The sequence below is a fragment of the Ranitomeya imitator genome, chromosome 7 (assembly GCF_032444005.1).
Source record: "Ranitomeya imitator isolate aRanImi1 chromosome 7, aRanImi1.pri, whole genome shotgun sequence".
NCBI lineage: Eukaryota > Metazoa > Chordata > Amphibia > Anura > Dendrobatidae > Ranitomeya > Ranitomeya imitator.
In genome coordinates this window covers 135175883-135195293 of record NC_091288.1, presented here as the reverse complement: position 1 = coordinate 135195293, position 19411 = coordinate 135175883, and the positions used below count along the sequence as shown (strand labels likewise).

The 19411-nt window shown below is 44.9% G+C and overlaps 1 protein-coding gene across 5 annotated transcripts in view; it reads right to left on the bottom strand.

Annotated features, from left to right (window-relative positions):
* Positions 1–19411, bottom strand: part of TNRC18 (trinucleotide repeat containing 18) — a 672655-nt gene that overhangs the window by 141153 nt on the left and 512091 nt on the right. For all 5 annotated transcript variants that reach the window (XM_069733831.1, XM_069733830.1, XM_069733832.1 and 2 more), the window contains one exon: positions 9343–9418. In XM_069733831.1, coding sequence (XP_069589932.1) covers positions 9343–9418 — 76 coding nt within the window. The remainder of the gene's footprint in view (positions 1–9342; positions 9419–19411) is intronic.

The window sequence follows — 19411 nt, the reverse complement described above, 5'->3', positions numbered from 1 at the left end:
CAGATGACAGACCTGGATGGGGACTTGCTTTTTATGTGGATTGAGTTGAAACTTTTATTGGGAACATTTTACATATCGTTAGGGATCACATTTATCCGGCAATCTACGCTGAGCACTTACTTTGAGTTTTTCATCTAAATCTCTGAGTGATTTGATTCAGATGAAAACTCAGAGGAATCCATTCACTATAATGGGGCAGCAGAGTTACTCTGGACCCCGTCTGGCATCTGTTCAGCGGAGTCCTTTCATTTTATGCAATTTTAAAACTATGGACACCGCCTTGTCATGGCCACTCCTTCCGCTCATACTTACCCGCAGCGGCGCGCTCCTCCTGCAGGCGTGCGTCCTCTCCTTCATTCTTCTCTGCTCCCTGGTTCTCGTCAGGTGCGCGTGCGCACAACTCACTCCAGCACTTCCTCTTTCTGATTTACAGGTGCTCTGTATCTCCTCTCTGTGATCCTGGAGGACAGTGACCCAGAAGTCCTCCAGCACTTTATGTATATCAGGCGATTCCTTCCTCTGCTCCTTGCCTGTCTGTCATTTGTGCTTCTGTGACTCAGGTCCACCTTTGTCTTTGCACTGCCTGTTTTGAGTCTCCACTCTGTCCAGCCAGTTCAGCTTCTCTCTCTCCCAGGCGTCCTTGTCTCCTCGTCCAGTCTTCCCAGTGTCCGCTCAATACTCTGTTAGTCTGGTATCTCTGTCCTGTCCTGCTTCCTTTGTGTCTTCCCCTTCGCAGTGCTCCTTTGGTCTCGCCTGTACCCAGCTCTTACCTAACTGTACTTCATCTTACCCGGCTCTGTCCGTCCTACGCCTAGCATCTCTATTTTGTACCTCCTACTACCTGTCTCCGGGTTCCAGCTTCTGCGGCAATAGTCTCCCTTGGGTCTGCCCCTAATGCTCCCTATATAGGGGGTGTTCTACCTGGTCAGCTCACCCTTGGGAGGTTCGTTGTGGTGGATCTGCGGGTCCACCCCAGGTATTCCAAAATATCTCACAAAGGACTGCATGTGGAAGACATCTGAGTGCAGTCTGATTTTCACAGTAAAGACAGGCCATGGACCCCGCTGGGACCTCGACTCCAACTCAGAAGGAGTTATTGTCCCTACGGGAAAATCAGTCCAGGATTGTGTCCTTTTTGAAGTCTATGGAGTCTCATCTCTCCGTGCTACAGGCTTCTGATCCCGGTAATGCTTCGCAGCTGGCTACTCTCCAACAGGAGCTAGCTCAATAGCGAGATACTCAAGCCCATATACTTAATTTTATGGCTTCAGTGGATGATCGCCTTCGTGCTCTTCAAGCTCCTGCTCCCGTTTTCCCCCCGGCCTCGGTCCCTCACCCACCTCCTCGTCTGGCTAAACCTCCTCGTTATAGTGGGGATCTCAAATTGTGTAGAGGGTTTCTAAACCAATGCCAGCTCCACTTTGAGTTCTGTCCCTTGCAGTATCCCACTGACCATGCTAACGTAGCCTTTGTACACTGTGTTCCAAATTATTATGCAAATTGGATTTAAGTGTCAAAGATTTAATTGTTTTGTTTTTTCAAATAAACTCATGGATGGTATTGTGTCTCAGGGCTCAATAGATAACTGATATCAATCTTAAACACATGTGATAATTAGTTTTCCAGGTGATTCTAATTAAAGGAAAACTACATAAAAATGATGTTCCACAATATTAAGCAGGCCAAAGGTTTCAAGCAATATGAGAAATAAAAAGGATCTCTCTGCTGCTGAAAAGCGTTAAACAGTGCAATGCCTTGGACAAGGTATAAAAAAATTAGATACTTCACAAAAACTTTGTGATCATCATACTGTGAAGAGATTTGCGACTGAAACAGAGTACAGACAGAGTTCATGCAGATAAAGGCATAATGAGGAAGGTTTCCTCCAGACAAATTCATTGGATTTAAGGTACCTTCACACATAACGATATTGTTAACGATATCGTTGCTATTTGTGACATAGCAACGATATCGTTAATGAAATCGTTCTGTGTGACAGCGACCAACGATCAGGCCCCTGCTGGGAGATCGTTGGTCGCTGAAGAAAGTCCAGAACTTTATTTCGTCGCTGGACTCCCTGGAGACATCGCTGGATCGGCGTGTGTGACACCGATCCAGCGATGTCTTCACTGGTAACCAGGGTAAACATCGGGTAACTAAGCGCAGGGCCGCGCTTAGTAACCCGATGTTTACCCTGGTTACCATGCTAAAAGTAAAAAAAAACAAACACTACATACTTACCTACCGCTGTCTGTCCTCCAGCGCTGCGCTCTGCTCTCCTCCTGTACTGTCTGTGAGCCGGAAAGCAGGCATCGTTGGTCGCTGGAGAGCGGTCTGTGTGACAGCTCTCCAGCGACCAAACAGCGACGCTGCAGCGATTCGGATCGTTGTCGGTATCGCTGCAGCGTCGCTAAATGTGAAGGGGCCTTAAGAGAGCAGCTGCCAAAATACCATTACAAAGCAGCAAACAGTTATTTGAAGCTGCTGGTGCCTCTGGAGTCCCTCGAACCTCAAGGTGTATGATCCTTCAAAGGCTTGCTGTGGTGTATAAACTTACTATTCGGCCACCCCTAAATAGTGTTCATGAGCAGAAACGGCTGCAGTGGGCCCAGACTTACATGAAGACTAATTTTCAAACAGTCTTGTTTACTGATGAGTGTCGAGCAACCCTGGATGGTCCAGACGGATGGAGTAGTGGAAGGCTGGTGGATGGCCACTATGTCGCAACAAGGCTGCGACGTCAGCAAGGAGGTGGAGAAATCATGCTTTGGGCCGGAATCATGGGGAAACAGCTGGTGGGGCCCTTTAATGTTCCTGAAGATGTGAAAATGACCTCTGTAAAGTAAATAGCGTTTCTGACTGACAACTTTCTTCCATGGTCTAAAGGTACCTTCACACTGACCAACTTCACAACGATATCGCTAGCGATCCGTGACGTTGCAGCGTCCTGGATAGTGATATCGTTGTGTTTGACACGCAGCAGCGATCAGGATCCTGCTGTGAGATCGCTGGTCGGAGCAGAAAGTCCCGAACTTTATTTCGTCGCTGATCTCCCGCAGACATCGCTGAATCGGCGTGTGTGACGCCAATTCAGCGATGTCTTCACTGGTAACCAGGGTAAACATCGGGTTGCTAAGCACAGGGCCGCGCTTAGTAACCCAATATTTACCCTGGTTACCATTGTAAAAGTAAAAAAAAATAAACAGTACATACTTACATTCCGGTGTCTGTTGCGTCCCTCGGTGTTCTGCTTCCCTGCACTGTCAGCGCCGGCCAGCCGTAAAGCAGATTACAGCGGTGACGTCACCGCTGTGCTTTACGGCCAGCCGGCGCTCACAGTCAGGAAAGGCAGGAAAGCACAGCGACGGGGGACAGACACCGGAATGTAAGTATGTAGTGTTTGTTTTTTTTTACATTAGCACTGGTAACCAGGGTAAACATCAGGTTACTAAGCGCGGCCCTGCGCTTAGTAACCCGATGTTTACCCTGGTTACCAGGGGACTTCGCATAGTTGGTCGCTGGAGAGCTGTCTGTGTGACAGCTCTCCAGCGACCACACAGCGACGCTGCAGCGATCGGGATCGTTGTCTAGATCGCTGCAGCGTCGCTAAATGTGACGGTACCTTAAAAGCAGAAACGTGCCTTCAGGAGCAAAATCATCTTTATGCATGACAATGCCCCATCTCATGCTGCAAATAATACCTCTGAGTCATTGGCTGCTATGGGCATAAAAGGAGATAAACTCATGGTGTGGCCACCATCTTCCCCTGACCTCAACCCTATAGAAAACCTTTGGAGTATCATCCAGCACCAGATCTATGAGGGTGGGAGGCAGTTCACATCAAAACAGCAGCTCTGGGAAGCTATTCTGACTTCATGCAAAGACGTACAAGCAGAAACTCTCCAAAAACTCAAGAATGCAAGAATTGTGAAGGTGATATCAAAGAAGGGGTCCTATGTAATGTAACTTGGCCTGTTAGGATGTTTTGGAGTTAAATAGCTTTTTTGTTCAGTGAATGTGACCTCCTAATGCTGCAAGTTCCAGAAATTAGCATTTTCGGTTCTTTAAAACATATCAAATGTTTAAAAATTCAACTGTGCCTAATAATTTGGAACAGTGCATTTTGAGTTTTTATTCATTTTGGAGATTATACTGTTATCATTGGGAGGTTTCTTCAATAAAATTCGATGTATACTAACGGGTGATGACTTTTATTAGACTGACTGTCATTTGCACCGACCATTTAGGAAAATCCGAGAAAAATGTCATCTGCATAATAATTTGGAACATAGTGTAATTTCTCACCTGGAGGGTGAGGCTTTGGCATGGGTTAATCCTCTCTAGGAGCGGGATGATCCTCTTGTTTCTCAACTTTCCATCTTTCTTGATACTTTACGCAAGGTATTTGATGAACTGGGTCATTTGGCCTCTACCACCGAGTCCCTTTTTAACCTCCATCAAGGTACGCTTCCGCTGGGTCATTACGCCATCTGGTTTCGCACTCTTTCATCCGAGTTAGGATGGAATAATGAGGCTCTGGTAGGAGCTTTCTGGCAGAAGCTTTCTCCTCGGATCAAGGACGAGTTAGCGGGTCGTGATAATCCGACCTCCCTGGAGGATCTTACGTCTTTGGCAACCCGCATCGATTTACGTTTTCAAGAACGTTCTCGGGAAACCACTAGAGAGAGAAGGTCTCCTCGTCTTCTTCCGGCTATTCCTAGTTCTTCCAGTCCTCGTTCAAATTTGACTTCTGCTAGTACTGCTCCAGAACCTATGCAGGTGGATCGCCTAGAACCTGTAGACCAGCGTCGGAAGGAAAGGCTAACCCAAGGTCTTTGCTTCTATTGCGGCAGTGCATCACATCTTTTGCGTTCTTGTCCAGTCAGCCCGGGAAACACCTCCACCTAGGGCAGGTAAGAGAGGTCTCCCTAGGTATCTCTGAACCCTCTCAATCCCTTACTCTTTCTGTTCTTTTGCATTTGGGTGATAAGCGTTTTTCTGATTTCGCCTATATAGATTCTGGGGCTGCTGGGAATTTCATCCATCTCGAGGCTGTTAGGAGATTGCGGATTCCGGTCAGATCCCTGGAGACTCCTCGACAGATTGCGTCGGTCGACGGTCAACCTCTGCGGGAGTCAGTTACCTTGGTTACCGAAGAATTGGAGCTTCAAATTGGAATTCTGCACCGGGAAAAGATCGCCTTCTATGTGCTGCCTTCCTTGCCTCATACTATTTTGCTTGGTCTTCCTTGGTTGAGGATTCATGAGCCTACTCTTGACTGGTGGTCAGGTGAAATCCTGTGTTGGGGGTCTCTTCTGTCAAAAGAACTGTCTTCTTCTGGTTCAGCCAAGAAAACCTTCTCGTCTAATTTCTGAGTCCTCAAATTTACCTTCCTCATATCAGGCTTTTTTGGATGTCTTCAATAAGAAAGAAGCAGAGACCTTGCCTCTGCATCGACCATACGACTGCCTAATTGATCTTGTACCAGGCTCTACTCGAGGTCGCCTCGAGGTCGATTCTACCCGTTGTCTCCTACCGAGACACAAGCCATGTCTGAAATGTTCAGGAGAATCTAGCTAAAGGCTTTATCCGCAAATCTTCCTCTCCAGCAGGCGCAGGTTTTTTCTTCGTTAAGAAGAAGGATGGAACCCTCCGTCCTTGTATAGACTACCGTGGTCTCAACAACCTCACAATCAAGAATAAGTATCCACTTCCACTCATTCCTGAGTTGTTTGATCGTCTTAGGGGAGCACATATTTTTACGAAAATGGATCGTCGTGGAGCCTACAACCTCATCCGTATTCGCTCTGGTGACGAATGGAAAACCGCCTTCAACACCCGAGATGGCCACTATGAATATTTAGTCATGCCTTTCGGCCTGTGTAATGCTCCAGCAGTGTTTCAAGAGTTTGTGAATGATGTTTTCCGGGACTTACTCTACTCCAGTGTAGTGGTATATTTGGACGACATTCGTCTTAAAATCCCCTAGTATAAACTGGGTCCACGCTACGTAGATCCTTTCGAGGTTTTGTCTCGTATCAATGATGTTGCCTACAAATTGAAATTGCCCACCTCACTTCGCATTCCCAACTCTTTTCATGTCTCCCTTCCAAAACCTGTAGTTTTCAATCAGTTCCATGTTTCTCCTGCTCAAAGTCCTTTACCTTTCTCCGACCCAGATGTCTTTGAGGTTAAGGACATTCTTGACATGAAAAAGTCTCGAGATAAAACTCTCTTTTTGGTTGATTGGAAGGGTTTTGGTCCCAAAGAGAGGTTTTGGGAGCCCCGTGAGAACATACAAGCTCCTCAGATTTTATCCAGCTTTCTGTCTTGGAAAGGAGGGGAGTAAGGGGAGGGGTACTGTGACGGCAACTCCTTCCGCTCATACTTACCCGCAGCGGCACGCTCCTCCTGCAGGCACGCGTCCTCTCCTTCATTCTTCTCCGCTCCCTGGATCTCGTCGGGTGCGCGTGCGCACCGCTCACTCCAGCACTTCCTCTTTCTGATTTACAGGTGCTCTGTATCTCCTCTTTGTGATCCTGGAGGACCGTGACCCGGAAGTCCTCCAGCACTCCATGTATATCAGGCGATTCCTTCCTCTGCTCCTTGCCTGTCTGTCATTTGTGCTTCTGTGACTCAGGTCCACCTTTGTCTTTGCACTGCCTGTTTTGAGTCTCCACTGTCCAGCCAGTTCAGCTTCTCTGTCTCTCCCAGGCTTCCTTGTCTCCTCGTCCAGTCTAGCCTTCCCAGTGTCCGCTCCGTACTCTGTTAGCCTGGTGTCTCTGTTCTGTCCTGCTTCCTTTGTGTCTTCCCCTTCGCAGTGCTCCTTTGGTCTCGCCTGTACCCAGCTCTTACCTAACTGTACTTCATCTTACCCCGCTCTGTGCATCCTACGCCTAGCTTCTTTATTTTGTACCTCCTACTACCTGTCTCTGGGTTCCAGCTTTTGCGGCAATAGTCTCCCTTGGGTCTGCCCCTGACGCTCCCTGTATAGGGGGTGGTCTACCTGGTCAGCTCACCCTTGGGAGGTTCGTTGTTGGGGATCTGCGGGTCCACCCCAGGTACTGCAAAAGATCTCACAATAGGACTGCACTCGGATGACATCTGAGTGCAGTCTGATTTTCACAGGAGTTCTGTCTGAATCATGTATTTCAGAGATTTATACGGGAACCCCGATGCAAGCGCTCAGCGCAGGATAAATGTGTGCCGAGCCTTACTGGGATCTTTGAGAGGCAGAATGGAAAAAATCAACAGCAGGTGAAGAAGTGGTTTTATTTATTTTTTCCGCCTTTCCTTGTGCGGTATAAGTGATTAGGCGACTTTATTCTTCAAGTCTGTGCGATTACAGTGATATCAGATTTATATCGGGTTTTTCTGTTTAAGTTGAAAAACGATAAAGGTTTCACCATTATTTACCAAGAATGATTACTTTAGAACATTGAAAATGCATTACTGCCATAGAAAATAGGAGAAAAGCGCTATACAATGCACACATGAAATATTTATCTGCAAAAATTGATATGAAAAAAGGAAGGTACTTCGTGCATAAATTGTCCAATGTATGTGAGCCCAATTGCCACATCAAGGCGTCCTTCGGGTTCTTCTGTTTGTCTGCTGTCACATACTAAAAGATGCTTCTAGTTCAAAAAACTAGTTTTTTGCATCATCATATTTTGAGAGCTATAATTTTTCCATATTTTGGCCGACACTCATGTGATGGCTTGTTTTTTGGAGACTAGTTCCTTTCAATTCCGATTTTTGGGAGGCAGAATGTACAAAGACCAGCAATTAAGAATTTTTTTGGGGGGGTAGGGTTGGGGGGGGCGGCTTTATGCTGTTCCGCGTGTGGTAAAATTGATAATGCAGCTTATATTCTTCAGGTCACTACGATTACAGCGATACCCAATTTATATATTTTTTGGTGCTTTGGCACTTTTACACAATAAAAACTATTTTATAGAAAAATAATTATGTCTGCATCATTTTTTTCCGAGAGCTATAACCGTTTTCAGAGGTACCATATTTATTTATATCATTCTTTTGATTACGTTTTATTCCACTGTATGTTCGGCGGTATAATATTAAAGCATTGTTTTTTATGAATTTTTTTATGGTTTTCAAAAAAGGGGTTAACTATTGAGATAGTTTTATAGGTCAGGTCGTTTCGGATGTGGCGATACCAAATATGTGTACTTTTTTTTTTTTTTTAAATACAAATATTTATGGGTACAATATCTTGATTTTTAAAAAAATATTTTTACAATGAAAACTTATTTTTCACTTTGCCCCACTATGAGACTATCATATTTTGCACGCTGATCGCTTGTATAGCATGGGGATGCACTGACAGAGAAAGTTGCTGGTCACTTAGTGCCGGGTGTCAGCTGTCAGAATCAGCTGTCAATAAGCAAAAGAGTCGAGCGCACTGCTAATAACAAATGCCAATAGATACAAAACTATGAGGGTGCGGAAGCAGCAATAAACATAAACTATGTAACAAAAAAGAAAAGCATTACTGCAAAAATACGCACTCCATCAAAGAATACAAACAAAATAAATAAAATAAATAGACTGATTTTATTAACAGATCAAAAAAACACACTACAAAACAATAAAAACACAATTAAAAACAAGTAGACAACATCACAACAACACAGGTGATAAAGACCATACCTAGACGTAATAAGGCGACTAAACACAGACCAATTGGCTCATGGGGTATATGCGCTAGTAATGCCTAGAAAAAATAAAAAAATCGTGCCATATAGGTCCCTAAAGAACCAATCAAAACAACAACAAAAAAAAAAAATAAGGCACAAGGATTTAATCTATAACAATAAAAATAGGCAAGATATGAGCCAAAGAAAGGGCTGAGAAGCCACCAATATACAATAATATCACTAGATATTTAAAGCATAAATAGGAGGAAACCCCCCATAGTAATACAACCTGGTGGTACGATGTCCCCACGCGTATCGCCTGGCAGACCAGGCTTTGTATTCTTTGATGGAGTGCGTATTTTTGCAGTAATGCTTTTCTTTTTTGTTACACTGTCAGAATCAGCTGACACCCGATGGCGTTTGCGTGCGCACAGGCTGTGCGCGCGTCCTATCGCCTAGATGTAATAATCCATCCCTGGTCAATAAGTCCCAGGGCACAGGAACAAATTATTACGCCCAATGTCAGAAAGGGGTATAGGCCCTAAAATCTACTGATAAGATCCTTAAACAATAAAATGTTTTTAATTATTGTCAATGTACAAAGCAAACAATAGTTCTGTAGATATCTCAGGTGTTTCCCCTAATCTGTTAGTCAAGTGTTAAAGTTTTTAGGTGAACTCACAGCTTCTTGTAAAAGTTGCTCTTGGCTGTAGATATGTGGACGGTTTCCTCTTTCACCTTCTACAATTACACGATATCTACATAAAATTGTAAAAAGAGAAAAAAAAATGGAATTAAAAAATGTAAAATCATATAAATATTTCTGTGATTAAAAATCTGAAAGAAGCAAAGTACACTAAGCAATTACCAAAACCACAACACAGATTTGTTTCAATGCAGATTTCACTCAAGCAATGTACATTGGATAAAAAGTCTACAAGTCACTGTTAACCCCTTCATGACCCAGCCTATTTTGACCTTAAAGACCTTGCCGTTTTTTCCAATTCTAACCAGTGTCCCTTTATGAGGTAATAACTCAGGAACGCTTCAATGGATCCTAGCGGTTCTGAGATTGTTTTTTCGTGACATATTAGGCTTCATGTTAGTGGTAAATTTAGGTCAATAAATTCTGTGTTTATTTCTGATAAAAACGGAAATTTGGCGAAAATTTTCACATTTTGAATTTTTATTCTGTTAAACCAGAGAGGTATGTGACACAAAATAGTTAATAAATAACATTTCCCACACGTCTACTTTACATCAGCACAATTTTGGAAACAAAATTTTTTTTTGCTAGGAAGTTATAAGGGTTAAAATTTGACCAGCGATTTCTCATTTTTACAACAAAATTTACAAAACCATTTTTTTTAGGGACCACCTCACATTTGAAGTCAGTTTGAGGGGTCTATATGGCTGAAAATACCCAAAAGTGACACCATTCTAAAAACTGCACTCCTCAAGGTGCACAAAACCACATTCCAGAAGTTTATTAACCCTTCAGGTGCTTCACAGCAGCAGAAGCAACATGGAAGGAAAAAATGAACATTTAACTTTTTAGTCACAAAAATGATTTTTCAGCAACAATTTTTGTATTTTCCCAATGGTAAAAGGAGAAACTGAACCACAAAAGTTGTTGTCCAATTTGTCCTGAGTACGCTGATACCTCATATGTGGGGGTAAACCACTGTTTGGGCGCACGGCAGGGCTTGGAAGGGAAGGAGCGCCATTTGACTTTTTGAATGAAAAATTGGCTGCACTCTTTAGCGGACACCATGTCAAGTTTGGAGAGCCCCCGTGTGCCTAAAAATTGGAGCTCCCCCACAAGTGACCCCATTTTGGAAACTAGACGCCCCAAGGAACTTATCTAGATGCATAGTGAGCCCTTTAAACCCCCAGCTGCTTCACAAATTGATCCGTAAAAATGAAAAAGTACTATTTTTTCACAAAAAAAATTCTTTTAGCCTCAATTTTTTCATTTTCACATGGACAACAGGATAAAATGGATCCTAAAATTTGTTTGGCAATTTCTCCTGAGCACACCGATATCTCACATGTGGGGGTAAACCACTGTTTGGGCACATGGTAAGGCTCGGAAGGGAAGGAGCGCCATTTGACTTTTTGAATGAAAAATGATCTCCATCGTTAGCGGACACCATGTCGCGTTTGGAGAGACCCTGTGTGCTTAAACATTGGAGCTCCCCCACAAGTGACCCCATTTTGGAAACTGGACCCCCCAAGGAACTTATCTAGATGCCTAGTGAGCACTTTAACCCCTTCCCGACCTGTGACACAGCGTATGCGTCATGAAAGTCGGTGCCAATCCGACCTGTGACGCATATGCTGTGTCACAGAAAGATCGCGTCCCTGCAGATCGGGTGAAAGGGTTAACTCCCATTTCACCCGATCTGCAGGGACAGGGGGAGTGGTAGTTTAGCCCAGGGGGGGTGGCTTCACCCCCCCGTGGCTACGATCGCTCTGATTGGCTGTTGAAAGTGAAACTGCCAATCAGAGCGATTTGTAATATTTCACCTAAAAAACTGGTGAAATATTACAATCCAGCCATGGCCGATGGCCATGGCCGATGCTACAATATCATCGGCCATGGCTGGAAACACTACTGTGCCCCCACCCCACCCCACCGATCGCCCCCCCCAGCCCTCCGATCTGTGCAGCGCTCCCCTCCGTCCTGTGCTCCGCTCCCCCGTCCTCCTGTCCGCTCCCCCCGTGCTCCAATCACACCCCCCGTGCTCCAATGAAACCCCCCCGTGCTCCGATCACCCCCCCTGCACAGCGATCCCCCACCCCGTGCTCCAATCCACCCGCACGCACACCGATCCTCATCCATGCTCCGACGCCCCCCCCGTGCCCTGATCTCCCCCTCCTTATACTTACCGAGCCTGCCGGTGTCCGTCTTCTTTCCCGGGCGCCGCCATCTTCCAAAATGGCGGGCGCATGTGCAGTGCGTCCGCCGAATCTGCCGGCCGGCAGATTCGTTCCAGAGTGAATTTTGATCACTGAGATATAACCTATCTCAGTGATCAAAATAAAAAAAATAATAAATGACCCCCCCCTCCTTTGTCACCCCCATAGGTAGGGACAATAAAAAAAATAAATAATTTTTTTTTTCCACTAAGGTTGGGGTAAGAACTAGGGTTAGGGGTAGGGTTAGGGGTAGGGTTAGGGGTAGGGGTAGGGTTAGGGGTAGGGGTAGGGTTAGGGGTAGGGTTAGGGGTAGGGCTCGGGATGTGCAAACGTATTCTGGTCCTCTGCGGATTTTTCCGCAGAGGATTTGATAAATCCGCAGTGCTAAACCGCTGTGGATTTACCGCGGTTTTTCTGCGCATTTCACTGCGGTTTTACAACTGCGATTTTCTATTGGAGCAGTTGTAAAACCGCTGCGGAATCCGCAGAAAGAAGCGACATGCTGCGGAATGTAAACCGCTGCGTTTCCGTGCTGTTTTTCTGCAGCATGTGTACAGCGATTTTTGTTTCCCATAGGTTTACATTGAACTGTAAACTCATGGGAAACTGCTGCGGATCCGCAGCGTTTTCCGCAGCGTGTGCACATACCTTTAGAATTAGGCTATGTGCACACGGTACGGATTTGGCTGCGGATCCGCAGCAGTGTTCCATCAGGTTTACAGTACCATGTAAACATATGGAAAACCAAATCCGCTGTGCCCATGGTGCGGAAAATACCGCGCGGAAACGCTGTGTTGTATTTTCCGCAGCATGTCAATTCTTTGTGCGGATTCCGCAGCGTTTTACACCTGTTCCTCAATAGGAATCCACAGGTGAAATCCACACAAAAAACACTGGAAATCCGCGGTAAATCCTCAGGTAAAACGCAGTGCCTTTTAACCGCGGATTTTTCAAAAATGGTGCTGAAAAATCTCATACGAATCCGCAACGTTGGCACATAGCCTTAGGGTTAGGGTTGGGTTGGAATTAGGGTTGTGGTTAGGGTTGTGATTAGGGGTGTGTTGGGGTTAGGGTTGTGATTAGGGTTATGGCTACAGTTGGGATAAGGGTTAGGGGTGTGTTGGAGTTAGAATTGAGGGGTTTCCACTGTTTAGGCACATCAGGGGGTCTCCAAACGCAACATGGCGCCACCATTGATTCCAGCCAATCTTGTATTCAAAAAGTCAAATGGTGCTCCCTCACTTCCGAGCCCCGAGGTGTGCCCAAACAGTGGTTTACCCCCACATATGAGGTACCAGCATACTCAGGACAAACTGCGCAACAATTACTGGGGTCCAATTTCTCCTGTTACCCTTGAGAAAATAAAAAATTGCTTGCTAAAACATTTTTGAGGAACGAAAAATGATTTTTTATTTTCACGGCTCTGCGTTGTAAACGTCTGTGAAGCACTTGGGGGTTCAAAGTGCTCAGCACATATCTAGATAAGTTCCTTGGGGGGTCTAGTTTCCAAAATGGGGTCACTTGTGGGGGGTTTCTACTGTTTAGGCACACCAGGGGCTCTGCAAACGCAACGTGACGCCCGCAGACCATTCCATCAAAGTCTGCATTTCAAAAGTCACTTCTTCCCTTCTGAGCCCCGACGTGCGCCCAAACAGTGGTTTACCCCCACACATGGGGTATCGGAGTACTCAGGAGAAACTGGACAACAACTTTTGGGGTCCAATTTCTCCTGTAACCCTTGGGAAAATAAAAAATTCTGGGCTAAAAAATTATTTTTGAGGAAAGAAAACGTATTTATTATTTTCACAGCTCTGCGTTATAAGCTTCTGTAAAGCACTTGGGGGTTCAAAGTGCTCACCACATATCTAGATAAGTTCCTTTGGGGGTCTAGTTTCCAAAATGGGGTCACTTGTGGGGGGGTTTCTACTGTTTAGGCACACCAGGGGCTCTGCAAACGCAACGTGACGCCCGCAGACCATTCCATCAAAGTCTGCATTTCAAAAGTCACTTCTTCCCTTCTGAGCCCCGACGTGTGCCCAAACAGTGGTTTACCCCCACACATGGGGTATCAGCGTACTCAGGAGAAACTGGACAACAACTTTTGTGGTCCAATTTCTCCTGTAACCCTTGGGAAAATAAAAAATTCTGGGCTAAAAAATTATTTTTGAGGAAAGAAAACGTATTTATTATTTTCACGGCTCTGCGTTATAAACTTCTGAGAAGCACTTGGGGGTTGAAAGTGCTCACCACATATCTAGATAAGTTCCTTGGGGGGTCTAGTTTCCAAAATGGGGTGACTTGTGGGGGGTTTCTACTGTTTAGTCACATCAGGGGCTCTGCAAACGCAACGTGACGCCCGTAGAGCATTCCATCAAAGCCTGTATTTCAAAACGTCACTACTTCACTTCCGAGCCCCGGCAAGTGCCCAAATAGTAGTTTACCCCCACATATGGGGTATCACCGTACTCAGGAGAAACTGGACAACAAATATTGGGGTCAAATTTCTCCTGTTACCCTTGGGAAAATTAAAAAATTCTGGGCTAAAAAATTATTTTTGAGGAAAGAAAACGTATTTATTATTTTCACTGCTCTGTATTATGAACTTCTGTGAAGCACTTGGGGGTTCAAAGTGCTCACCTCACATCTAGATAAGTTCCTTTCGGGGTCTAGTTTCCAAAATGGGGTCACTTGTGGGGGGTTTCTACTGTTTAGCCACATCAGGGGCTCTGCAAACGCAACGTGACGCCCGCAGAGCATTCCATCAAAGTCTGCATTTCAAAACGTCACTACTTCACTTCCGAGCCCCAGCATGTGCCTAAACAGTGGTTTACCCCCACATATGGGGTATCAGCGTACTCAGGAGAAACTGTACAACAACTTTTGGGGTCAAATTTCTCCTGTTACCCTTGGGAAAATAAAAAATTGCGGGCTAAAAAATCATTTTTGAGAAAAGAAATTTTTTATTTTATTTTCATGGCTCTGCGTTATAAACTTCTGTGAAGCACTTGAGGGTTCAAAGTGCTCACCACACATCTAGATTAGTTCCTTTGGGGGTCTAGTTTCCAAAATGGGGTCATTTGTGGGGGATCTCCAATGTTTAGGCACACAGGGGCTCTCCAAACGCAACATGGTGTCCGCTAATGATTGGAGCTAATTTTCCATTTAAAAAGCCAAATGGCGTGCCTTCCCTTCTGAGCCCTGCCGTGTGCCCAAACAGTGGTTTACCCCCACATATGGGGTATCTGCGTACTCAGGACAAACTGGACAACAACATTTGTGGTCCAATTTCTCCTATTACCATTGGCAAAATAGGAAACTCCAGGCTAAAAAATCATTTTTGAGAAAAGAAAAATTATTTTTTATTTTCATGGCTCTGCATTATAAACTTCTGTGAAGCACCTGGGGGTTTAAAGTGCTCAGTATGCATCTAGATAAGTTCCTTGGGGGGTCTAGTTTCCAAAATGGGGTCACTTGTGGGGGAGCTCCATTGCATAGGCACACAGGGGCGCTCCAAATGCGACATGGTGTCCGCTAACAATTGGAGCTAATTTTCCATTCAAAAAGTCAAAAGGCGCGCCTTCCCTTCCGAGCCCTGCCGTGTGCCCAAACAGTGGTTTACCCCCACATATGAGGTATCGGCGTACTCGGGAGAAATTGCTCAACAAATTTTAGGATCCATTTTATCCTATTGCCCATGTGAAAATGAAACAATTGAGGCGAAAAGAAATTTTTTGTGAAAAAAAAGTACTTTTTCATTTTTACGGATCAATTTGTGAAGCACCTGAGGGTTTAAAGTGCTCACTAGGCATCTATATAAGTTCCTTGGGGGGTCCAGTTTCCAAAATGGGGTCACTTGTGGGGGAGATCCAATGTTTAAGCACACAGGGTCTCTTCAAATGTGACATGGTGTCCGCTAAAGAGTGGAGCCAATTTTTCATTCAAAAAGTCAAATGGCGCTCCTTCCCTTCCAAGCCCTGCCGTGCGCCCAAACAGTGGTTTACCCCCACATATGAGGTATCAGCGTACTCAGGACAAATTGGACAACAACTTTCGTGGTTCAGTTTCTCTTTTTAGCATTGGAAAAATAAAAAAATTGTTGCTGAAAGATCATTTTTGTGACTAAAAAGTTAAATGTTCATTTTTTCCTTTCATGTTGCTTCTGCTGCTGTGAAGCACCTGAAGGGTTAATAAACTTCTGGAATGTGGTTTTGTGCACCTTGAGGGGTGCAGTTTTTAGAATGGTGTCACTTTTGGGTATTTTCAGCCATATAGACCCCTCAAACTGACTTCAAATGTGAGGTGGTCCCTAAAAAAAATGGTTTTGTAAATTTCGTTGTAAAAATGAGAAATCGCTGGTCAAATTTTAACCCTTATAACTTCCTAGCAAAAAAAAATTTTGTTTCCAAAATTGTGCTGATGTAAAGTAGACGTGTGGGAAATGTTATTTATTAACTATTTTGTGTCACATAACTCTCTGGTTTAACAGAATAAAAATTAAAAATGTGAAAATTGCGAAATTTTCAAAATTTTCGCCAAATTTCCGTTTTTATCACAAATAAACACAGAATTTATTGACCTAAATTTACCACTAACATGAAGCCCAATATGTCATGAAAAAACAATCTCAGAACCGCTAGGATCCGTTGAAGCGTTCCCGAGTTATTACCTCATAAAGGGACACTGGTCAGAATTGCAAAAAACGGCAAGGTCTTTAAGGTCAAAATAGGCTGGGTCATGAAGGGGTTAAACCCTCAGGTGCTTCACAAATTGATCCGTCAAAATGAAAAAGTACTTTTTTTTCACAAAAAATTTCTTTTCGCCTCAATTTTTTCATTTTCACATGGGCAATAGGATAAAATGTATCCTAAAATTTGTTGACCAATTTCTCCCGAGTACGCCGATACCTCATATGTGGGGGTAAACCACTGTTTGGGCACACGGCAGGGCTCGGAAGGGAAGGCACGCCTTTTGACTTTTTGAATGGAAAATTAGCTCCATTTGTTAGCGGACACCATGTCGCATTTGGAGAGCCCCTGTGTGCCTATGCAATGGAGCTCCCCCACAAGTGACCCCATTTTGGAAACTAGACCCCCCAAGGAACTTATCTAGATGCATACTGAGCACTTTAAACCCCCAGGTGCTTCACAGAAGTTTATAATGCAGGGCCATGAAAATAAAAAATAATTTTTCTTTTCTCAAAAATGATTTTTTAGCCTGGAATTTCCTATTTTGCCAATGGTAATAGGAGAAATTGGACCACAAATGTTGTTGTCCAGTTTGTCCTGAGTACGCAGATACCCCATATGTGGGGGTAAACCACTGTTTGGGCGCACGGCAGGGCTCAGAAGGGAAGGCACGCCATTTGGCTTTTTAAATGGAAAATTAGCTCCAATCATTAGCAGATACCATGTCGCGTTTGGAGAGCCCCTGTGTGCCTAAACATTAGAGATCCCCCACAAATGACCCCATTTTGGAAACTAGACCCCCAAAGGAACTAATCTAGATGTGTGGTGAGCACTTTGAACCCTCAAGTGCTTCACAGAAGTTTATAACGCAGAGCCATGAAAATAAAAAAAAAAAATTCTTTTCTCAAAAATGATTTTTTAGCCCGCAATTTTTTATTTTCCCAAGGGTAACAGGAGAAATTTGACCTCAAAAGTTGTTGTCCAGTTTCTCCTGAGTACGCTGATACCCAATATGTGGGGGTAAACCACTGTTTAGGCACATGCTGGGGCTCGGAAGTGAAGTAGTGACGTTTTGAAATGCAGACTTTGATGGAATGCTCTGCGGGCGTCATGTTGCGTTTGCAGAGCCCCTGATGTGGCTAAACAGTAGAAACCCCACACAAGTGACCCCATTTTGGAAACTAGACCCCCCAAGGAACTTATCTAGATATGTGGTGAGCACTTTCAACCCCCAAGTGCTTCACAGAAGTTTATAACGCAGAGCCGTGAAAATAATAAATACGTTTTCTTTCCTCAAAAATAATTTTTTAGCCCAAAATTTTTTATTTTCCCAAGGGTTACAGGAGAAATTGGACCACAAAAGTTGTTGTCCAGTTTCTCCTGAGTACGCTGATACCCCATGTGTGGGGGTAAACCACTGTTTGGGCACACGTCGGGGCTCAGAAGGGAAGAAGTGACTTTTGAAATGCAGACTTTGATGGAATGGTCTGCGGGCGTCACGTTGCGTTTGCAGAGCCCCTGGTGTGCCTAAACAGTAGAAACCCCCCACAAGTGACCCCATTTTGGAAACTAGACCCCCCAAGGAACTTATCTAGATATGTGCTGAGCACTTTGAACCCCCAAGTGCTTCACAGACGTTTACAACGCAGAGCCGTGAAAATAAAAAATCATTTTTCTTTCCTCAAAAATGATGTTTTAGCAAGCAATTTTTTATTTTCTCAAGGTTATCAGGAGAAATTGGACCCAAGTAATTGTTGCGCAGTTTGTCCTGAGTATGCTGGTACCCCATATGTGGGGGTAAACCACTGGGCACACGTCGGGGCTCGGAAGTGAGGGAGCACCATTTGACTTTTTGAATACAAGATTGGCTGGAATCAATGGTGGCGCCATGTTGCGTTTGGAGACCCCCTGATGTGCCTAAACAGTGGAAACCCCTCAATTCTAACTCCAACACACCCCTAAACCTTATCCCAACTGTAGCCGTAACCCTAATCACAACCCTAACCCCAACACACCCGTAACCCCAACACACCCCTAACCCTAACCACAACCCTAATTCCAACCCAACCCTAGCCCTAAGGCTATGTGCCAACGTTGAGGATTCGTATGAGATTTTTCAGCATCATTTTTTAAAAATCCGCGGGTAAAAGGCACTGCGTTTTACCTGCGGATTTACCGCGGATTTCCAGTGTTTTTTGTCCGGATTCCTATTGAGGAACAGGTGTAAAACGCTGCGGAATCCGCACAAAGAATTGACATGCTGCGGAAAATACAACGCAGCGTACCCGCGCGGTATTTTCCGCACCATGGGCACAGCGGATTTGGCTTTCCATATGTGTACATGGTACTGTAAACCTGATGGAACTCTGCTGCGGATCCGCAGCGGCCAATGCGCACCGTGTGCACATAGCCTAATTCTAAAGGTATGTGCACACGCTGCGGAAAACGCTGCGGATCCGCAGCAGTTTCCCATGAGTTTACAGTTCAATGCAAACCTATGGGAAACAAAAATCGCTGTACACATGCTGCAGAAAAACTGCACGGAAACGCAGCGGTTTACATTCCGCAGCATGTCACTTCTTTCTGCGGATTCCGCAGCGGTTTTACAACTGCTCAAATAGAAAATCGCTGTTGTAAAACCGCATTGAAATGCGCAGAAAAAACGCGGTAAATCCGCCATAAATCCGCAGCGGTTTAGCACTGCGGATTTATCAAATCCGCAGTGGAAAAATCCGCAGAGGACCAGAATAGGTGTGCACATACCGAAACCCTAACCCTAACCCTACCCCTAACCCTAACCCTACCCCTAACCCTAGTTCTTACCCCAACCTTAGTGGAAAAAATTTTTTATTTTTTTTATTGTCCCTACCTATGGGGGTGACAAAGGGGGGGGTCATTTACTTTTTTTTTTATTTTGATCACTGAGATATAACCTATCTCAGTGATCAAAATTCACTCTGGAACGAATCTGCCAGCCGGCAGATTCGGCGGGCGCACTACACATGCGCCCGCCATTTTGGAAGATGGCGGCGCCCAGGAAAGAAGACGGACGGTCCCCGGGAGGCCAGGTAAGTATAAGGGGGGGGAGATCAGGACACAGGGGGGGGGGGGGGAGCGTCGGAGCACGGGGGGTGGATCGGAACA